The sequence below is a fragment of the Staurois parvus genome, unplaced genomic scaffold, assembly GCF_062004578.1.
Source record: "Staurois parvus isolate SC_StPar_1 unplaced genomic scaffold, SC_StPar_1.0 ptg000133l, whole genome shotgun sequence".
Classification (NCBI taxonomy): Eukaryota; Metazoa; Chordata; class Amphibia; order Anura; family Ranidae; genus Staurois; species Staurois parvus.
In genome coordinates, this window is record NW_028317929.1 from 10,841,810 (window position 1) to 10,863,998 (window position 22,189).

At 38.5% G+C, this 22,189-nt stretch overlaps 1 protein-coding gene across 2 annotated transcripts in view; it reads right to left on the minus strand.

Annotated features, from left to right (window-relative positions):
* KCTD16 (potassium channel tetramerization domain containing 16) overlaps nucleotides 1-21,981 on the minus strand; it is a 429,813-nt gene extending 407,832 nt beyond the window's left edge. Inside the window, exons 1-2 of one of the 2 annotated variants that reach the window (XM_089673022.1) lie at nucleotides 21,292-21,981; nucleotides 19,853-20,980 (exon numbers count right to left, since the gene is read on the minus strand). In XM_089673022.1, coding sequence (XP_089529148.1) covers nucleotides 19,853-20,684 — 832 coding nt within the window. In that variant the 5' untranslated portion in view covers nucleotides 20,685-20,980; nucleotides 21,292-21,981. The remainder of the gene's footprint in view (nucleotides 1-19,852; nucleotides 20,981-21,291) is intronic. The other variant, XM_089673023.1, reaches the window with a different exon arrangement.
* Nucleotides 21,982-22,189: the final 208 nt, after the last annotated feature.

Sequence of the window (22,189 nt, forward strand, 5' to 3'; positions counted from 1 at the left end):
CTGCTGAGTCTGTTACAATATATGATTGCAAACCCAACAGGATGCAAGTATGGTGATTGACAGAAGTAGGGAGCTCTGTAAACATTAGAGAACTCCAAGCCAAAAAAAACATTTGTGGCAATGTTAACCCTCAACAATCTACTGTCAGTGTTTGCTTACACCTCTCTAATATGTATTTTGGTAAACAGCAATGAATCATTCTATAGTGGAACCAGTAGCTGCTTGATCAACATACCTTGGTATGACAAAAATGATCTACTAGTGTTTTCACTAAGAAACATTAGTTAGATCTTTTGCATATAGATAAGATAATTTACCAATTCTGATTTAGAACAAACTTTATCAATATGCAAGTCATGTTTACTACAACACATACATTTAATTAATTTTATACGTTTGCATCAACACACATCACTTGGTGATAGAAGACATATAAAAGAGCAGAAAGTGATTACAAGGTAGATCTATAAAATACTGTGCAAAAGGTCCATCACTACCTTGGTTTTTCATATGGGACACTTTATCCAATAAGTCCCTGACAGCATATATTGTCTCATGATGTATTCAAACAGATGGGACCGTTTTGGAGCTGCAGTCTTAAATTATAGCACTTTAATTGTTCTCTGTCCATCAGTTTCTTGTAATAACTGAATGCTGAGGTGTCTTTCGTGTGATTGATGACTTCTCGTAAGTAATTCTCGCAGGTCAGTCAGCTAGAGGTCAAGCCGTCCCTCTGATAACCAGTCATCTGAATTAATAACAGCCTTGTCCAGAAGGTACTATTATAGGCCTCATTAACAGGCTGTACTTAGGGTTTTAGACAATGCTCTACTCCTATACCTCAACAACCCAATTTATAAGCAACAACTATACTGTGCAGCATTATACTAGAAAAAAAGTGGTTTCCTGGTGACAGTGGACAAGCCAAAGTGACTGGGCATTGCCTTAAAAATATAACAGGTTATTAAGTATATGTTAGTAAACATTGGTGTTCTCGCCATTGATCATTTCCTGAAGATGACAGATGTATGGAACCCAGATGAGATGTTTGATTGAAAAAACTAATTGGCGAAGGTCATTACCAGCTGTCTCTTTAATGTATGTGTTTGCTAGATTACTGAACCTATACTTGTCACCTTTGAATTAAACACATATAAATCATAGCCAATAAGATATTAATCTTAAAATCAGTGTTCATTCTTGACAAAGTCATAGGTCTTCTACATTACATTATTTTGATACAGACTACTAGACAATATAATATTAGATGAAGGTCTACATTATTTAAACATATAGTTACCCATTACATTGTACTATTTATTATGGATATATGGAAATTTAATATGTTCTATTTACAGTGTTTCATAATGTAGCTTACATGTTTGAATGATACCTCCTTCCTCTAATCCTTTTTTTTTTTCCTACTAACTACCTTAAGGGCTCACACGCCTGGTTGGATGCAGTAGAAAAGCCTGTGTCTGGATTGCTTCGTAGGTAAGAACCCACAGAAAACAAAAAAGAGCCGTCAGCTGCAGACACATTTGGACCACTATTTTGCTATGCTACACATCCCCAGTTGTATCAGACCTGCTTACCATCCTATGTTCCTTTAATACACATGTGTATGACTATTAGAATTGTATAAACCCTTTGTTACATTCAGCGGGTGGATACATGTGGAAATTTTAGACAGGTATGCATATTATCAAAAACACACATATTTGCTTTCAAGAAACAAAATAACATCTCTTGGTTGCTATGGACACATTATACTTTTATGAAGACCAAAGTGTTGCCTGAAGGTGTATTTATATTAAGTATTCTTTATCATGTATAGATTAGATGTATTGAGAATCCATTTTGTACTTTACTACTTCAACTTAGACACTCATACCACTCTGGTTCAGCATGGATGTCTTCAAGACCATTTTCAAAAAAAAAAATTATAGTTTTCAAATAACTTTAGTTCAGATGATATATACAGTATAATGATAGTATTTGGTGTAAGTATTTCACATCGTTTTCTTCACATTTACATGCAGACCAAGCTTTCCAGGAAAATTGACAGACAGAGGTTGAAATAAACTAAAACTGGCTACATCTATTAAAAATGTGACCATTATTATTATACAGTATTTATAAAGCTGCAACAGTTCACTCAGCTCTGTACATTACAAAGGGGGACAGAACATGCGACAGTACAATAACAATACAATGCGATACACGAGGGGTTCGAGGGCCCTGCTCTTTCGAGCTTACAATCTAGGAGGGAGGGGATGGTGGCACAGGAGGAGATAGCTGTGGGGGATGGAGTGGTAGGAAGAGTGGAGGAGGTCGGCAAATTAGCAGGGGGTGGGGTAGGCTTCCCTGAAGAGGTGGGTTTTCAGAGTGTGCCTAAAGGAGAGGAGAGTAGGTGATAGTCTGATGGGTTGGGGCAGGGAGTTCCAGAGGATAGGTGACACCCTGGAGAAATCCTGGAGGCGGGCATGGGAGGAGGAGACCAGGGAACTAGAGAGAAGGAGGTCTTGTGAGGAGTGGAGTGTGCGTGTTGGGTGGTACTTGGATATTAGGTCGGTGATGTAATTTGGGGCAGTATGATGGACAGCTTTGTATGTCAGTGTTAGGATTTTGAATTTGATCCATTGCGCAATCAGAAGCCAGTGGAGGGATTCGCAGAGGCGGGTGGCGGAAACGGAGCGGTTGGTGAGGTGAATGAGTCTGGCTGCTGTGTTCAGGATCGACTGAAGTAGGGATAGCCTGTGGTGAGGCAGACCAGTGAGGAGGGAGTTGCAGTAATCGAGTCGTGATATGATGACGGAGTGGATGAGCTGTTTAGTGGTTTCTGGGGTAAGGAACATGCGGATTTTGGCGATGTTGCGGAGGTGGAGTCTGCATGAGTTTGTTAATGATTGGAAGCCACTTTAAAGCTGAAGTGAACCTAAAGTTAAAAACAGAAAAATCAGCAAAAGGAAGATAGATAGCTTACAGTCAGTAGCATGTGTCCCCTGTGCTGATTCCTCTTCTTTCAGTTACAATTCTCCTCTAAAAAAGGTACCCACTCTCACCTTTCTCAATTCTCATTTAGGCAAGAATGGCGTCACTCATACTACCCACCTCCCTGACACATCACATGCCCCAGGAGACTGCAGGACTAAGATGGTGGTGCCAGGAACCCGCACAGAAGAACTGCCTTTGGGAAGACAGCACTAGACTCCAGGGACTGGTAAGTACCTGATTTTTAGAAGTCAGCAGCTACAGTAATTGTAGCTGCTGACTTGTTTTTTAAATGACTGAAGTTCCCGTTTAACATTTCAAACATGTTTTTCAGAGTGGCCTAATTTTTGACCCCTCTTACTACATGTCAACATACAAAACATATGACTTTTGTGGTCAGAAAAATTATTTGGTATGAACAATCCCTCCATCGACAACCAATTCTGAAAAAAAAATTTAATTAACAGTGTTGTCTGTTCCGTGGCTGGGATGCCAATTTTCTTAAGGACACGTTAGTATTCTGATAACTGGTGTCTTTTGAGAACCTCCCTTGGTTACAATTCATTAACACAGATACAACATCTTGATGAATCACTGCTTATATAAACACAGTTGGCAGTTGCTAATTAAATAATTATAATAGCACATAAGATGTAATATCCCACCAGAAACCTAATAAAGACCAAGCTGTCAGTCGGTTAGATTCAAAAGTTAAAGCTAGAGTTACACAGGTTTTACAGGCAAATGTAATCTTTGCAATATATTTACAACTATTTATGTGACTGTCTCTATTGCAAGCAATATTTAATCAGCTCTGACTATAACTGAGTGTGCTATAATATAGTATCCTGTCCAAATGTAAAACTGAAAAAATGAGGCATGATGGTTTTATAATAGATATGAACATTGCAAAGCAATTGTTATCCATGTTTTTAATTAACAGCAGATTAATTTGGCAGAAGATATAACTGAAATTGCGGTTATGCCAATGTTTTATAGGAATATATTTTTTCTCAAATAGACAAACTTTTTCAGCATTCATCCACAGCAGAGACTGTTATTTGGATAGAATGCTTTCCTATGCATCCAAGTACATGTCCAGGTAAAAAATATAGCTCCATCATAAACTAACAAGCAGTTTGGTACATTTTGTTTTCCCAATTATCTACAGACAATTTAAACCAAAATGTTTTATGAAGTTTTTGACAAAGCAGGAAAGGGTTAAATCCATTGTTCATGTATTTTCTTTTATCTGTGTCCCATTGGGGAGATTTTATTTCATTGGTGCCTTGGAGATACAACAAGAAGTGAGCAGAAAGTATGCAAGTTTTTTTTGGACAGTTTCTACTGGACTATGTGTTCCGAATAGAAGGCTTTTTCTCCACTCTTGTTCTGGTGACAACTGTAAAATTTTCAAAAAAAAACTCTGTCCAACGACACCAGGACATACAGAGAAGACGAATCTCCCCAGCAGAGACAGGCAGCAATACAAACCTAACAAGGTTCTAACACTTCACGCTCTATTCAAATCTTGGGAAAAAAAGTATGGGTATATAAACACTTTAGGTAAATTGAGCTGTAAATTGTGTACACATGCTAGAATTATAATTCCACTGGCCAACTGTGCCTAAAAAGACATTGGTGTGTACATTTTATTACACATGTGATCCAGCCAGTTACTGCAAATACTTCCTGTTGTAGGGTGGCTCCACTATAGAGAGAGGCTATGGAGGCACCCTTGGACAGCAGCATTCTCATTCTGGGGAGAGGGTTGCGTTAGATGCACAAGAACATTTAGATAAACTCAACAAATTAAAAACAAACTCCAGTAAACACTTTATAGTAATTTTTTTTTCTTTTGGCATAAAGATTTCACATAACTAAATAAAAGGTGAACATTGTAAGCACCCTTGTCAGTGGTAAATGGTTTGTCTGAACCCTCCAACTACTAACAAAATACTGTTCTTTAACCAAATAATTCTACAAAAAATAATCTTTTGTTAGGAAGGCTGAAACTTAATTTGTCAAGGTGTGTTACATAGCACCTTTTGTAACACAATCTCCATAGCTGCCATTAAAGATATAGATAGATAGCTAGATAGATAGATAGATAGATGTAAACAAAGCAATTGTTCCATCAGTGGGTTCTGTCATATTCCCAACTCACGTAAACCTAGATTTATCAAATTATCTAACAAATGCTAAAGAAATATAAGAAATAGATACCAATAAAGTTTTAAATATCAAACTAGCAATGAAATGCATTGCACTTTTCAATGTCTACATATATTCATCCAACACAATGGGTGCCTACTTTTTTTCGTTCAAGACTAAAAAAAAGCCTTCTAAAACAAGCCAATATTTCTGTGGTAACATATGGATGGCATCAGAAAGTCATTCCGGAAAACAGAGCAGTTAGGAATATTTAGAGTCAGTGAGTAATGAATTTCGGCAGGTACAATGGATAGTTAGAGCACTGTGTTGTGTTTGTATGATAGCCTTGCTCCCCGCTGAGATTAATTTGAAGAGTAGTAGTGGAGTTTTGTTTCTTTTTACGCTCCTCAATGTATATATGAATGTAATATTCTACAAATAAAAAAGTCAGACAAAAAGGCACCCATCTAGGTTAGATAATTTCAGCTGACTAAACCATTGTGACTGCTAGTCCAGAAAAGGGGAAATTTCAGCACTATACTACTAAGTGATATTACTTCATAAGACAAAGATTTAAATATAGAATGTATATTTTAAACCAACAAAAATCTTTTTGATTGTTAGATTGAATATCAAAATGTTACAGAGTCTTCCTGACAGTAGGGAGATTGGCATAACTCCATAAGAGACATCCTTAGGGCCTGTACACACCAGCAAGCCGCACTAAGCATACAGCCAGTGGTGTGCAATGTGAGTGTAGATGTGCTGTGCAGAAGCGCTGATTCTGATGCAAATCACAGAACTTAATTGAAATGTGACTCATGACATTTCAATAGAGTTCTATTCAACACACTAGGGTTGCAATGTGGTGGTTTATTCCCCAACCCTCTGCACTGAGAAAAGTGATATATGCAGTACACACCTGTGTTATGAAGGAACACCATGTCCTGAACCTGATGTAAACCTGACATGAGCTGCTGAACAACTACTGTATCAATTAGCTGTGAAACCTAAGCTTCAATCTGCATTACACATGTGTGAATCAGCACTGAGTCTTGTGTGCTGGTTCTTGCTCTGACTAAATTATAAAAAACGAACAGGGTGCCTTTAAGAATACTAGGCGCAATATATAACTGGATACTAACATTTAGAGATAATAACAAAGGGGTATTTGATCCAGGTAATATCCTATTGCCTTCTGCAGGGATCAGGAAGGAATCCCCCTCCCCCCCTTAAGCAAATAGGATCATGCTTTATTGGGATTTTTTTTGCCTTCCTCTTCAATTATGGGTATAAGATTGTGTATTCGAAGGTTTTCTATTTTGTTTTTTTTTTCTCTTTGTTGAACTAGATAGACTGGTGTCTTTATTCAACCTGACTAACTATATTACTGTAGGCTTATTAACCACTTGACAATTGGGCTATAGCTGAATGACGGCTACAATGTGGTTGTCCAGCTCGGGCGAGTGGGGGGCATGTTCTGGGAAGAAGTCACATTACAAGGTAAAAAGCCAATCACAGCGGCCTTTTACCACGTGATCAGCTGTGTCCAATGACACAGCTGATCACAAAGTAAATGCTGTTGCCGGTTAACAGCAGCACTTTCCTCACAATGTCACAGAGTGAGGAAAGTACTGTCGATAACCAGCAAGTGTCATAAAGGACATCTACACTGATTATCAGTGCCCTGATTATCAGTGCAGCCCCAAAAGTGTCCAGCAGTGGGATCCATCAGTGGCCATCAGTGCCACCCATCAGTGCAGCCCATCAGTGCCATCAGTCATTGACGCCAGTCAATGCCGCCAGTTAGTGCTGAATATCAGTGCAGCATCATCAGTGCCTCCTAAGCAATTCCCACCTGTGCTGCCTCATCATTGCAGCCGATAAGTGCCCATCAGTGCAACCTCTCAGTGCCGCCTATCAGTGTTGCCCATCAGTGAAGCCTCATCAACGCACATCAGTGAAGGAGAAAATGTACCTGTTTGCAAAATTTTATGATAGAAACAAAGAAAAAAAATTCTTAAATTTTTTGTTATTTTTTCATTTATAATGCAAAAAAGAAAAAACCCAGTGGTTATTAAATACCACCAAAAGAAAGCTCTATTTATGTAAAAAAATAAAATTAAAATTTCATATGGGTACAGTGTCGCAATTGTCAAAGTGCAGCAGTGCTGAAAACGGGGTAAAAGTGCCCGGTAGGCAAGTGGTTAAAACACAGTTGCAAAATAAAGGTGACAAAAGCTGATCTGATTACTTGGCTGGGAACACAACTTGGTGTACGTTTTAAAGCCTTATCCAAGGCTTGCATCCAATAAAATGATCACCAGATTTTCTGAATTAAAATTAATAACATTTGTGTGAAAGAAAATGATCAGCGGGTTAGCAGACATGCTGCTGCACTCACCTGTTCGTTGTTCAATTATAGATCTGCAAACAATAGAATATCTTCCCAAAGCACGTCGCTGTTATATAGTCAGAAAGTATCTAGGGACAGAGCAGCTCTCCTAGTTTCATTGCCAGGTTATACACTCTACACAGCTATCTGCACACTGTATTTAGATCCCACAGATCTTTGCAAGCACGTCAGGGGGTCACACTACACAGAGTGATCAGGGAACGATAAATTTACCACCAGAATCTGATCCTGCATCAACTCTTGGGGCTCATGTAATGTAAGACTTGAACACAACTTTATTCCCTGTACGTCAGTCAGGCTCAGATGCATCTTGACAGTTGCAGAAGAATCTAAATCATGATCAGTTGCTATGTACAAGCAGAGCAGCCCACCATTGCTAAGGGCTTTGGGATTTATCTGTGTGCAGTTTGTGCATACCAAAGTACAACGTTTTTTGAGGGATTGTAAAACCTTCTATGCTGGGTGTTTTTGACAAAAAGTACATGAAGACTTGCCATGCACATAACATATTCAAGCACCAATGGAATAAAAAAAAAAAAATGTGCCTGGGTACAATGAAAGTCTGAGGCATTCATGAGATAACATTTCACACATATTGAAAACTAACCCTATATGATCTGTTGCACCAACTGATTTTTACTTTTTGGTAGATGCTGTGGATAGTAAACCACTTGAAAGTTTCTCCATCTTTCAGAAACTGTTTCTGTGCTTCAGTTTCTTTAGTTTCTGGGTTTGAAATTCTGATGTGGCAGTTATGACATCTTAGCCCCTTTTAGAAGGATGTTCCGATCAGGTCCACCTTTTCAGGTTTTCAGACAGACCTGATCGGGAGGTCCAAGCATTTCTATGGACAGGCAGGTATAAATGGACTTGTATCCATTTACACCCGCCTACTTCTGGGTCCGATTTGGTCTGCTAAAAAACAAAGCAGATCGAAGGTAGCCGGGTGTAAATGACCAGTGGAATCTGTTCACTCCCGGCTGTGTCTACTCCACAGAAACTGAGAAGACACAGATGTGTCATCCGTCCTCTCTGCTCCAATCAGCAAGGGATCAGCTCAGAGATCCCCTGCTTATAAAAATGGAATTGGTCCTGTGTGAAAGGGGCTTTAGGAATCAGAAACACATTGAAAAACTCAAAAGAAAAGATAACAGCAAGATCCAATGTATCATGATCATTATAAACATGGGCATATCCCTAGCTTTAAATTGAATGCAAATAAGGTATTAGTACATAATATTAATACTTTTCTACTTTTAGTGAATACCTACAATGTTGTTACTTTAAAGCGGAACTTTAGCAAGTAAAACAGCTTTCGCCTTACTCTTCCACAATTGGATAAAAATGCTAAATTCAAAATTTTTAAAAACACCAGTTGTGCTGCTCTGTTGAGGCAAAAATTACAGTCACTCCACTGCCTCCTGGGATGTTCATGTCAGTTAACCTAGGAGGCAGTTTCACTGTGGGGTATATGTGCTGCTGGATTCTGCACATGCGCAGATGTGCCGCAGTTTTTTGGGATCCAGGAGAGATCTACAGCATATCTGTGCACACATGGGGGATTCCTGTGCATGCGTGCACCAGGCACTCGCAGGTGGTGGCACATGGGAGGACAGGCGGGGCAACAATTTTAAGAATATGAAGTTTCTCTTTAAAAAGAGAAAAAAAAAAAAAAAACTTTGCAAAAAACAATACTAATGCTTTGTATCAAATAAACAACAGCATTCACCAGAGCAAAGCTATTTTCAGGTTTAGCAATGTGTGGAATAAACAATGATCAATAATGACTAACCATCTTTATACAAGCTGCCATTATGGTCACACGTTACTTGTCAAGGACTGCTCAGAGTTCAATGTGATCATTACAGCCAACAATCTAATCAAATTCACTCTTGCAGTTGACAGGATTAGTTTTTTTTTTTCTGCTTTTCTTTTTCTATCTCAGGGGAAGAACAGACAATGATGCTGGTTACACACTTGTATGGGGAATGGTTTGCAAAACTGCACATAGGGCCAAAGTTTGCAAACTGTAGCAATGTTTAATGTGTAAGTTTATTGGAAAAAAAGTGCAAAGAGCAAGTTGTTGAAAATTATGGCTCCTTGGGTGACGAGATTACAGTTTTATTGAAGCCAGATGAAAGGTGGCCAATTTCTGATTGCTTAATGAAGGATGCTGTACTTGGCAAACCCTCAAGTTTTTTATTTGTGCATTAATCTGTCGTCTAACATACATAATATACGGGCTGGATATGAAACACGCTGCATTACATTTTATCAAACACAGATATATTGTACCCATGCTCCTTATGTAGCCTTTTCATATAAAAAATCTGGTTGCTGGTCAATTTTCTGCCAATTTAAACTTTCTTTTAAAAAAAACAATAAATGGAACCTTTTACTATTCTTGCCCTTCTGCCACAAAATTGCCATTCATATAATCACCATTATTAGTATCATTTGGTCTCTATTCTGTTAAAGCCAATCTCTACCAAAAAAATCTGTTCTGAGGTGCAAAGCTGTGTTCTTTGCTTTCTGCTCTCCATTTTATATTTTGTGTTTAGTACTTCAGGCAAAGAAATGACATCTACCTATTATTTTACAAGCTAATAGTAGAATTGGGCCTTTTGTTTCCCAGAAATGTGGAAGCCTTTGTGGTATCTGTTCCAGACACAAAATTGAGCTGTTTCCACCTAATCTGGGGCAAAGAATACTAGTTACAAACTGGTTTTAAATGTTATTTTCCTAACATTGGTTATAGTGTTAAAGCTGAAACACTTGCACGTTTTATTTTGTCCTAGTCCCATAAAGTTGACTGGGCAGTTTATATCAGTTCTATCATTTTCCATTTAGCCTGGAGATAGGAGAAGTAAGTATTCATTATCACCATCATAAATCTGGGTGTCTGCAGCATTTAGCTACTGTGGGGCCTTTATTCTAAAAGATCAGAGTACTAATATTGTAGTACAAACATTAGTATAGTCATTGTGCACTAATAATGTTTAGCCTTTGGCTCTTCAAAAGTAATGGGTCTTCCTTATTTTAAGGGATATGTCCATCAGCCGGGCTATAGATATTAAAATGAGTCCCCATTAAAATAGAAAAATCTCGGGTCCTGGTGAGCCCATATAGGTTACTTGTGTATCGTCACAGCCTCATTGGTTTGTTCTGTTGCAGAGCAATTTTGGCATACTGTTATACTGTTTTCCTGGACTAATGTTGAGTTACCACTTGGCTACCTGTGTATGATGACCACCTTAATTTTGGATGGCTCAAAAACTATTTTCCAATAACAAATATTGAAAGAAAGAAAACAGAAAAATCTCTGTTGTTTAAGCTTCAGATTAGAGGAGTAGCAAAGGAACAAGCCCTAAGAATTTTCCTGTAGCATCTCCTCATGTGCTTCTCAAAACTCTAATCAAGGCAAGTCAGAGCAACCACAAGTCATAGATCAACTTGGGTCCTAAATTTAAAAAAAAAAAAACCTTACATCCTTGTTAAATTAATCTAGCAAAATATGTGTCTTAAGCTGCTACCTTTCTCTGTAGAGTCACTGCTCAATTTAAACTGGTATAGGGTTTAAAATCTACAAGTAGTCTGTTCATCCTTTATGTTTTGCCTGTGCATCAGGAATAGTATGCTAGCATTCTGCGCCTTGCAGCATTCCCCCCCCAAAAACTTCAATACTGCCAACTCCACCTAGTAAAAATAATTGGTACGCAGTCCATTAATTGCTTTACTAGTGAACATTAACCTTCCCATTTGTGTTCATTATGTATATCAATTAATGAATTGGACAGCAAATATAAGCACCATCACCATGATGCATCCTCAGTCTGTCCTGTTTGAAGCAAAAGAATGAAATTTAAGTCATAAAAATTAAAGACTATTGTTTTTTTTCTCGTACGGGCCTCTAAACCTATGAAGCAATCAGAATACCTTTCTCTTTATAAATCCAATACGTATGTGCTTATAAATGGTTGTAAAAATAGATGAATAGATGACAAGACAAACATAGCTTTAGTGATGCATATAATTGTAGTTTGTGCTGTCTCTGAGGGTTTCAGATTTGTTTTACCGTGATCAGCTGCAGAAATTAAACTGTTGTTTAAAGTAACCTTGTAGTGTGGAAAAATATACTAATCAAAGATCCCTGCTGGATAGTAGATATGATAACTTGACAGATTGTACCTTTGCGTCCTGATAGCAACCTGTGACTTGTCCAAAGCTCCTATGCAAGCGCAAAGACATTTTAGACAATTGTACACTTCTAACCTTGTAGAAGCAATAGGAGAAGGTCCCTTTCTGTACCAGCATGTTCCTGTGCATAAAGCCAATTCCATAAAGACATGGTTTAATACGTTTTGTTTTGTCATTTGTGTAGGAACTGCAGTCACTTGAAAAGAGCCCTGACTTCAATCCTTCTGAAGACCTCTAGGATAAATTGGAACACCAATTGTGAGCCAGAACTTTTATTCTAATATCAGTACCTGATCTCACGAATGCAGTTTTCCAAGCATTCCACAATCTTGCTGAAAAAGCATCTCTGAAGAGTGTAAGCTGTTATAGCCACATGGCGGTTATAGACAACTCAATGTTAATGCCCATGGTTTTGAAATGGGCTGATCAATAAGCTTCTACAGATTTTACAGTCACTTGTCCACAAAATTTTGACCATTCTGTGTAACATCTCAGCTAAGGCAACCTCAATTGTCAAGAACTCAAGAACTATTTTTAATGATAAAAGAGATCTTTTTTTGAAAAATTATACTGTGAGATTTTTCTGCAGAGATCCAACTCATGGGTTTTAGTGCAAGTAAGTACATACACTTCTTGGTTCAAGCTTCCGCAGAGTGCGCTGATTACACTGAAGCTGGGTGATGGAAGCTGTAGCTGTAAACCAGGCTGATATGCTTCCTCAAGCAGAAATGCCTCAAGGCACTATGTTTAAAATGGTAGTGGTAGCTGACAATTTTGCTGTAACAGACAACCAGACAATCCTTAAAGACAATAACAATAAAAAATGTATTATTTAACAATAAATATCTTGGTTGGCAGCTTATGTTCTAAATTTTGCTTTTTTGTTAGAAGTCAAAAAGGTTTCCCCTAGTATTAGGTATAATGAACTGTTTGGAACAGCGATGGCTTCTATAGTTTCTTAAAAAAGCAATATTTTCTCATTTGCAACAGTCAGCTGGAACACTGGAGATCAAGAACAACTGTGTTACTGTATATATACTATTTGTTCTGCTGAAACACTAATAATTTATCTTTTACCCCTCTCACAAAGTTTCTATATTAAAAAAACCTCCAAAAGAAACACACCTATTAAAGATGACTGAATACTTACTCCTACCACTGCCAATGGCACCAGTATGATGCTCTATTTAAGAGAGATCCCTATGGGCAGCACAGTGGCTAAATGGTGCCTGGCAGCACTAGGGTTGTTGAGTTTGAATCCCAAACATGGCACCAACAGTGTGGTTTCCTTCCACTCTCTAAAGACACGCTGGTAGGTTAACTGGCTCCTCCAAAACTGCCCCTAGTATGTGTACTGTATGTATGAATGTGAGTTCGCAACATTAGATTGTACACTCCTTGGGGCTTATGGACTGATGTGAACGTACACTATACAGTATATGTAAAGCACAATGTCAATTGACTGTGCTGTATAAGTACCTGTAATAAATAAATATTAGGAACACTTCCCAGAGTGTTGAACTCCTGCATACCCCGCTGCCTGCAGTGGTTCATCCTAACCATCAAGCATTACAAGATACAGTAATGAAGTGTAGGACAGCAGGAGAAACCACTGAGCGCAGTAGGGTACAAAGGAGTTCATCACTTCTGGAAGTGTTGGATTCTCCTGTGGACCGCACATGAAGATTTCTCAAGAATGGAGCAGCATTCTAGTGGAGAGGGCTATGGGAAAAATATTTAGTCTTCTTTTACAGGTGCGCGTTTTGATAATGATAGTTGGTTGTCGATATCGGCAGAGTTCAGGGAAATGCAAACTAAAGCTGACCATGTACTATACAAATATTTTAATTAATATCAAATCAGACAAGCCCTATGAGTACATACTGATGGTAGATCTAAAGGAGATTGTACAATCACATTTTTAATGCATGGCCAGTCTAAGATTCAAAAACATAAAGCAAGCTTGTAAAGGAAACATGTAACCTGAAACATAAAAATGCAAAGCAAGCTTGTACATGAGATAAGTAAACCAAAACCCAAAAATACAAAGCAAGCTGGTAAATGAGACAAAAATCAATCATCAGCATGTTCCTTGCGAAGTGGTTCTGTGCACTATTTACTAAGAATAACAGTGACAACAGTGACAGTCTGTACCTATGATAACTAAGCATCCTGCTTCCATTTCTCAACAGCCTCTGCGGTACAGTATATTAGAAATGCAATAAAGTGGAAGCACTCAGCCAGTTTCTCTGTCACTGACACTTTAATGTTTTTTTCATGATCTAAAACATATTTCACCGTTCAGCGCTCAAAAGTCAAAGCATAGCTGCATACTGAAGACCTGCCACCACGTCTGATAAAGCAGATTATGTAATAAGTCCAGTTACATGCTAACATCAATGAAACATGATTATGCATAAGTCAATCGAGCACAGTCATAATGTGCCGGTAATGGTCTGAGAGACACTGTAGCTGGGCCACAGACAACAACATCATTGTTCATAAAATGTCATCTCATGTCACCATAATGTAATTATGTGTACAGTATCCAGTAATAATTGTAATGTTCTAAACATAAATTTAACAGAGTAGACTGAACATCGAAGTCTGTATACTGAATGTAATGTATTAAGTATTCCTATTCTCTAACCTTTCTGAGTTAACATTTATTGAAAAGAAAGAAAAGGGAAAACATTGTGTATTTCTGCAAAGCATATCAGTTTTTATTACAGAGTTTACATTAAGTAATTTTTGATGTTGCTTTTACATTTTCAAATTCTGCTTCTCTTCACATTTTATTGGTTGGGCCTAAGGATTCTGAAACCGGACATAGTTTGCTGTCCACTTTTCAGCGGCTCATGAGCTATATTGGTGTACCACTGGCTGTGGGAAACAGTTTTGGCATGAACATCTATTGAATGGTTGAGTTTCATAATCAGTGCCATAAAGATGGCAGTTAGACTCTCACAAGAGAATCTTTAAAGCAGAACTCCAGCCCAAACTTTTATTTTCCCATGCAGTGGGGCTGTGCCTGCACTGCATGAGCCAAGTTCTCATTTTATCCAGGAGTTAAACGGAACCTCTGGAAAACCGTATTCCCCCACATCCAGCGGTGGACTGTTTCTGCTGTCCTCATGTCCGGAGCCGGTCTATGGGAGTGATGATGCCAGGAACAGCCCATTCACAAGAGCGCTAGCATGCGTGGGGGCAGGAACAGCAGGGAACAGTCTTGCGCTCAGAGGATCGGTGCATTAGGTAATTATATCTTTGCTTTCTGAGCCTCTAGACAAAAACGAGCATTTAACCCATGCAGGGCGGGCACAGCCCCAGTGCATGGGAAAGTAAAATTTTTGCCTGGAATTCTTCTTTAAGCCTTCTGCTAAAAATGAAAAATGTTATGGAGCTAGAGCTGTTGGATTTTGCCTCATACACAAAGACCATGGGCAGAGCATTTTCTGGAAGGCTGTCTTATTAAAAAATCAAGGAAGATTAGCTGGTGTAGTATGCATGTATTTCTCAATACAATGGAAGGTCTATGAGGCAGGAAAAATTTAGATTGTATGAACAATTTCAGCTATTAATGTAGCTGAGCCTAATAGTTTGGTGGATTTTGGCTGGTGAGGCAGTTATTATTCTGAAATCTAAGATCATGGATTGATGCTGCTGTTACTAGAAACGTTGTCTTCCTGGAGCGGTTTCCTCTTGTTATATCTGTTGTTTTATTTGGTAAGCAATTTAGAAACTGGAAAATTTTGCTACAGACCGACAGGAAGATTGTTTTGTATGCACTGAAATGTCTCTCCATTAGTGATTAGGCTACTTAGGCATCTTGTTCTTCTTTGCCTCCATTTAATACTTGACTTCAAGCCAAATACTTGAGGTAAACAATCATATAGCAGACATTCTGTCTCGCCAGAAATTTCATCAGGTCATGGAATTGCCCCCTCAGAAGATAACATTGCCCAGAACATGTATACCTTCTGATATGCAATTGATTTCTTCAATGTTTCAAAGTTCCATTGCTAATCCAATCTGGTTTGCTTATGCAACTGCTTGGCGGAAGTGGCAGGATTTTATTTCTGTACTGGGTTTTTCTCTTTATGGGAATTCTGCAGGAATCATTCTTGCTTTTCTATGTAAGATGCACCAAACTGGCTATTCACATGCTCATTTGTCAAAATTACCACCAGGTGTTTCCTTTTTAAGAAACATGCAACTAATGTTTTTCTTGTGAAACATTCCCTGAAAGGGCTTAAGAAACAAATTCACTTTGCAAGAGAATTTTCCCTTAGCTTAGTGAGAACCTCTGCTAACATCTACCATACAATCACAGGGATTTAAAATAGCATCCAGTGCTTAGAAAGATGGGCGTTTGCTTCATTTTTGTCCTGCTCACTGTATTTATTAAACATAACACCCTCACCCCTTTTTTACAGGTACCAAGAAAGCAGTCTTGATAGTTTGGCATTTCTATATTTTGGAAAATGGTAAAGAGGGAATGTGTTGGGGAAAATCTCCCTAGTCAACTATCTGACTTACTTCAGATGTGGACTTGCTTGACGTCCATGTGTGCCTATGCTTGATGTCCTTGGGAGATAATTTAGGTAGAATTAAGAGTTTTGACCACCCTAACAAAATGAAGTCTGCTTGTACTGATATCAGTGTACAGTTACACTTTGTTACGCTTGTGTTTTCCAAGATGGTGACTCTTATTATGGGCGTCTAATCCTGGGCTCCGATTCCTGGATAAGATAAGGAGAACAATCAATTGAATAATGTGCAGGTTTATGTTTCAATATTTGTTGCTTTGCCACTATGAATTGGAAGGTTTGTTGAAGGATTGGGTGAACTTGAACAAAGCAGGCATGATCTGCAAAGTATTAATGATCAGGCCACAATGGTAGAGAGGGACAGGTTTTAGAAAAGCTGGCTTTTGGGTAATGTGACTCACTTTGTGGTTAGGCACTGTGTAGTAATGCTGTAATGTTGGACTTCTCAGCTTAAATTCTAAAGACTAAAGAGTTTATTTTAAAAAATGCATAGCTGCTTGTCCATTAAAACTCGATGTACATTTGCTTTATGCGAATAGGGCATAAATCAAAATGTTCTCCAGCTATATTCTTTTCATTTTGAATGTGTGAATGCTGAAAATGTTGCATTATGGCGACTAGATGGCACTATGGACCACACTTCTTTCCTATGATAGTCAAAACCATTTAGAGGCCATACTGCATAGCCACTAGATGGCACAGACTACCATAGCAAATCAGTGTACCACTCTGCACCATCTAATAGCTATGATTTGGTCTATTCTGTATTTACACATTTGAATTGCAGAGACTATAGCTGGAGAACATTGGATTTTGACCCATTCACACGAAACACATTTGCATTTAGTTTTCAATAGATAAACAGTTATGAATTTTTTTTTAAGATACACTCCTAAATAAGTAGGATAATTACAGATTGAATTTGGTGGTTCATGTTGTTATTCATAGTTTTGTTACTATTTATATTAAATATATGTTACACTGAATAAAAGAACCACTACATAACTTTTTTCAACATTCTGGTGTTGTGTGTATTATTTAATTATGTAATATCAACTGGTATTTCTGGGAAACTACCATGGATGGAAGAATCTCTTCTGTGGACAAATTGTTACATAGTTAGTCTTGCTGAAAAAAGACAAAAGTCCATCTAGTTCAACCATTTCAAAAAAAAAAAAAAAAAAGTTATAATTCCTATACCCACAGTTGATCCAGAGAGCCATCTGTGGGCAGTGGCTGTCTGAATACCCAAACAGTGATTGCATCTGACAAGATGCAATCATTGTTGATCCAACAGTTTTCCACCAGCTCCTTTTAATGGAAACTTTTTGAGCCAGGTGCTGACAGAGCCACTCACAGTTTGCATTTGAGCCGTGGATGGCCTGCTTTACACTAACAGTCAGTAATGGGACAGTGTCATGCAGCTCCCAGGGCAAGGATGCAGAATTGCGCCCCCATCCATCACTGTTAATACATGCCATAGAATGGGTTTACCATCTTGTGTCCATTCTTTGCCAGCTTGCTTCTCTGTGCTGGGGCAACAGTCCCTCCATCCACCCCTTGTCCTGGCCCTACTAACAGTAAGCTGGATCAAGCTCTGATTTATTTGATCTTTTTTTCTACTCTACTAGAAAGCCTCTACAAAGAAACATTGGGGGGGAAGTTCAGGTAAGCTTTGAAAAAGAATGCTAGAAACTGATTGGCTCCCATGCACAACTGCTCCAGATTCTGTGTGCTCCAATCTTAGCAAATTCCCCTTATTATATTTTTTTCAGCTCACAGAGGAGAAACACAGGGAAGGCATCTATTATTGGCTATCACCATGATCACATGACCATGAGCAGGTTCTCCCAGCTCCTGATCATTACTCTAAGACCAGGATTTGTCAGTGACAGCTTAGTCCCCATACTGAGGTCACACAATCGAGTACACGCAGGTATGCAAGTATTTCGTAGCACGGCATAAGGCCCACTCTGTTTTGCCACATATATGCATACAACCAGAGGGAAAAGGTTAATGGCAAAAATAAAAAAAGGTCCCCATCCTAACAACAGCCGCTTAAATGTACAGTAATTACACACAATATATATATATATATATATACACATATACACACACATACACATACACACACACACATATATACACACACACACACACACACACACACACACACACACACACACACAGATATCAACATTTAAAGAACAACCTCACAGGTTGACTTCTCTACTCTAGTGCAAAATTCAACAGGAGAGACCCGTGATCCCTCATCAAGTTCACACTGGCAGAAATTCTACTAGAGAATAGGACATGGAACACTACAGATATGATTCCATTCATTTGACTATGAAAGCAGTGTGTTAATAAACCAGTTTTACATAAGCTGCCTAGGATATTAGCTCTCTATTAGGAAACACTGGCTTGACTTTTGTCATTGCCTTGAGAGCGGCAGAACTAATTTAGCAAGATTCCCAGGAGTCTGCTGCATGTGACCTTGGATGGAACACAATTTCATCTTTAAGAAAAATGACACTAAAAACTCAATATTCTTTTTTACGCCTTGGGTAAGCACAAATGTATCCCCTATAAAGCACGAGTGTGAACACACACTAGCATTAATCTATTACTTTTTTTTTTCTGTCTTTTATATCACTAGCAAGCTTCTAGCTGATCCCAGTAACCAGTAGGAAATGTATTCTGCCAAAAAGTGCTCATATTCCTAATAAACATAAAAAACATACGCTAATATAACACAAGCAATGTCACCATGCAAACGTTCAATTGCTTACATAATTGCCTAGATATAAGATGCAATCACTTGTTTCCAACGGATAACTAATCGAGAAGCCTATCTTCCCTGCAGCTAACTTTTTCTCTAAACATGCCCTGAACAAGTACCCCATTATATACAGTAAATGTATAAGCCAAGTGCTGAAAATTTATTTCTAAGTATCCAACATAAAAGGAGAGCAAATCAAAAGATTTACAGCCTCCTCTAATCCCATCCCAGCATCTCCCCTTCTTTTAGCTGTAAATGCTTAGCTACTGTGTGACAATGACATCCTGTTGATTTATAAAGTCAGACACAGCAGTGAGCTCCATTCCAGTAAAACTTCCACTGGCCTCTGGTGCCACCTAGCCACAGTACTGCACTTCTACTATCATAACATTCAGCACCAAATGCTAATAGTACAAACTATGATTTTATCCCAACAATCCTGGAAACAGAAGGAATACTGTGCGTATGAGATGACATCACTATATATGTGGCACTGTAAGCCAGAGTCTAATACTATGTACCGATTCAACATTTTTTTTTTTTTTTACACATTTATTCATACATTGTATATAATTGAAATCAAGTCAGAATGTATAGGGACATTATGTATTAATGAAAGCAGCAACCTAGAGTATCTCACAGCAACCAGTGGTCAACTTTTGCATTCTACCTGCTCTACATAAGGGAAATCTGACTGGCTGCTATGAGTTACTACACTTAAATAAAGTTGGTTCATTCTGGAGCTTAACTGGTACTTACTGTAAAAAACGTATTCTGTATAACTGGACCAGATCTTGTCATCAGTGTACTGATTAACGAATGAAGCTGTTACGGATGAGTTGCAAGCCACCATTTGGAATCCACATTCTGACAGCATGTCGAAGGCTCTCTCTAGATGTTTGAACTTGAGATAAAACCTGGAGGTGTATTTTTCTGGGGCACGGTCTGGATCCCTGCTTTCGTTAAGTGTTTCTCCAAAAACCTCTTTGGCTAAAGAGATTCGACCACAAACAAGAATTCTTGGAACTCTCCGAAACTTGGCGTCTGCTTGGCTTTCTCGACCCATCGTGCAAGATCCTCGGTAACCAATGGTAATGAAGCCCCATTTTTTATCTGAAGGCATTAAAGATGAAGATGGACATATTCTGGTTTCACTACCTTGGGAGGCTTCTTCAAAGTCACTGTGGCAGTAGTCATCTGGGCTTTGTTTCACTTCATCAGGTGCTAAGAGTTTTACTAGTTCTGGCAGTAAAAAGTATTCCGCTTCTCTTTTCAAACGCCCTTTTTCTGGAAAGTGATCTGGTAAGACCACCTGCCGGTCCCTGAGAAAATCAAGAACATAACGGAATAGGAACCCATCTCGGTCAAGAAAGAAGCGTCCTTTGGCATCTTTGGCCAGGTCGTTTATAGAGTCTCTTTTGGAGGTGAACATTTTCCATAGAAGTGAATGGGGTATACTGGTCAAGGTGGAGTGGCGTGTAAAGTAAACTTGCCCTCCAACATTTAATTCAATTACTTCTGGGTATGACTGAAAGATAGTCCCTTGGTCTCTAGGTGGGGCATAAGTTCTGCAGTTTCCACTTAGTGCCATTTGTGCTTGACAGATGCTCCTAGCTACAGTACAAATAGTTCATGAATTGCAAAATGGGAATGAAGAACTGCAATGTAGCTCCTCAAAGTGCAAATATTTGCTTATCAGTCTTGAATTTGTAATCATGAATTCAATCACAAGTGAGCATCAGCCTAATAGATTAGTCTGTGGAACTTTAAAGACCAGTTCCACTGGAGTAAAAACTTCATTAAAAAAAAAAAAAATATGAAAGATGTGTACCTCACACTGAGCCCACCGGATGCAAGGTCATGCTATATGTACAGACATGTTAAAATCTGTAAAAAAAAAAAAAAAAAACACATTAGGAAAGTTAAGAAGTCTGTCAGTGACATATATCAGAATTATCATATAGTAATATGAATACAACAGATTTTTTTTATATAGTTATCTATATAGTTATGTTTCTAGATGTTAGAACAGCAAACTTACATGCATACTACATTCACATATCTAAAGCTGATTGCATGCACTTGACAGCAGCCAAAAACTGGATTTTAAGGATCAGAAATGCAATTTAAATGCATAGCAAAGCCATATGTGATACTGGTTATATAGAGTAAAACATTACAGAAAACAGTTACAATACCTGAGTTGCGTAATCCTTCCTCGGTGAAAAAAAAGGAGGTCATTTTGTACAAACCCAAAACAAAACAAAACAAAACAAAAAAAAAATCAATAGAAAAAATACTAATTAACAAAAAAGTCTCAAAAAGCTGTAGCTCTTATCAAGTGTAGAGCGTTATCGGCTCCTGGGTGGCAGCACAGTGATGAATTATCAGATGTAGTGATCGTCAGATAAAATGCACACTGAAAATAGGATTAGCTGGTTATTTTAAGGGAAAAAAATATTCCCCCAGATGGGATGCTGCCTTTTAAATGCTTTGCAAAAAACTCTCAGCCAGACTGCATGGGGAAGGATTCATGTTTGATACTCCAAGTTCCAGCAGGAACAGAGAGGTTAGCATAGTTCCAGGTAGGCTGAAAGAAAAAGAAGGGACAGGAGCAGCCAGAGCAAGCAGCAATAGGAGTAGTAGCAGCAGCTGATATTCAGCTGTGGGTGCTCTGGTGCTTGGTTGCTGAGCCTGCTCTAGCTGCTGAGCTGGGTGGATCCACAGTTCCCAGGGCTGTTCTGAGATGGTGCTATTTCAGCAGTGCAGGGAAGAAACCAACCAGGGAAATAACTATTACATCATCTTAAAGGAATATAGCTGCTAGAGAAAATAAAAGAGCAGAGGATGGATTGAAGAGCAGCCCTGTGTTCAGAGGCAGGATTGCTTTAAACAGGTAAAGGCTAATCCTCCGCAAGCCTAAAAATTCAAAAGCACACTTTAAGCTGTCCTGTTTTCCCAAGGGTGTTTTAACCTATTAACTTCCATTTACATGATCACATCAAGCACCCATTCTAATTGGTTATGCTGATGCAGATTACAGCAATTACAGACAAAGCTTCACCAGCAATTAAAGTCTTCTACCACCAATAGAGA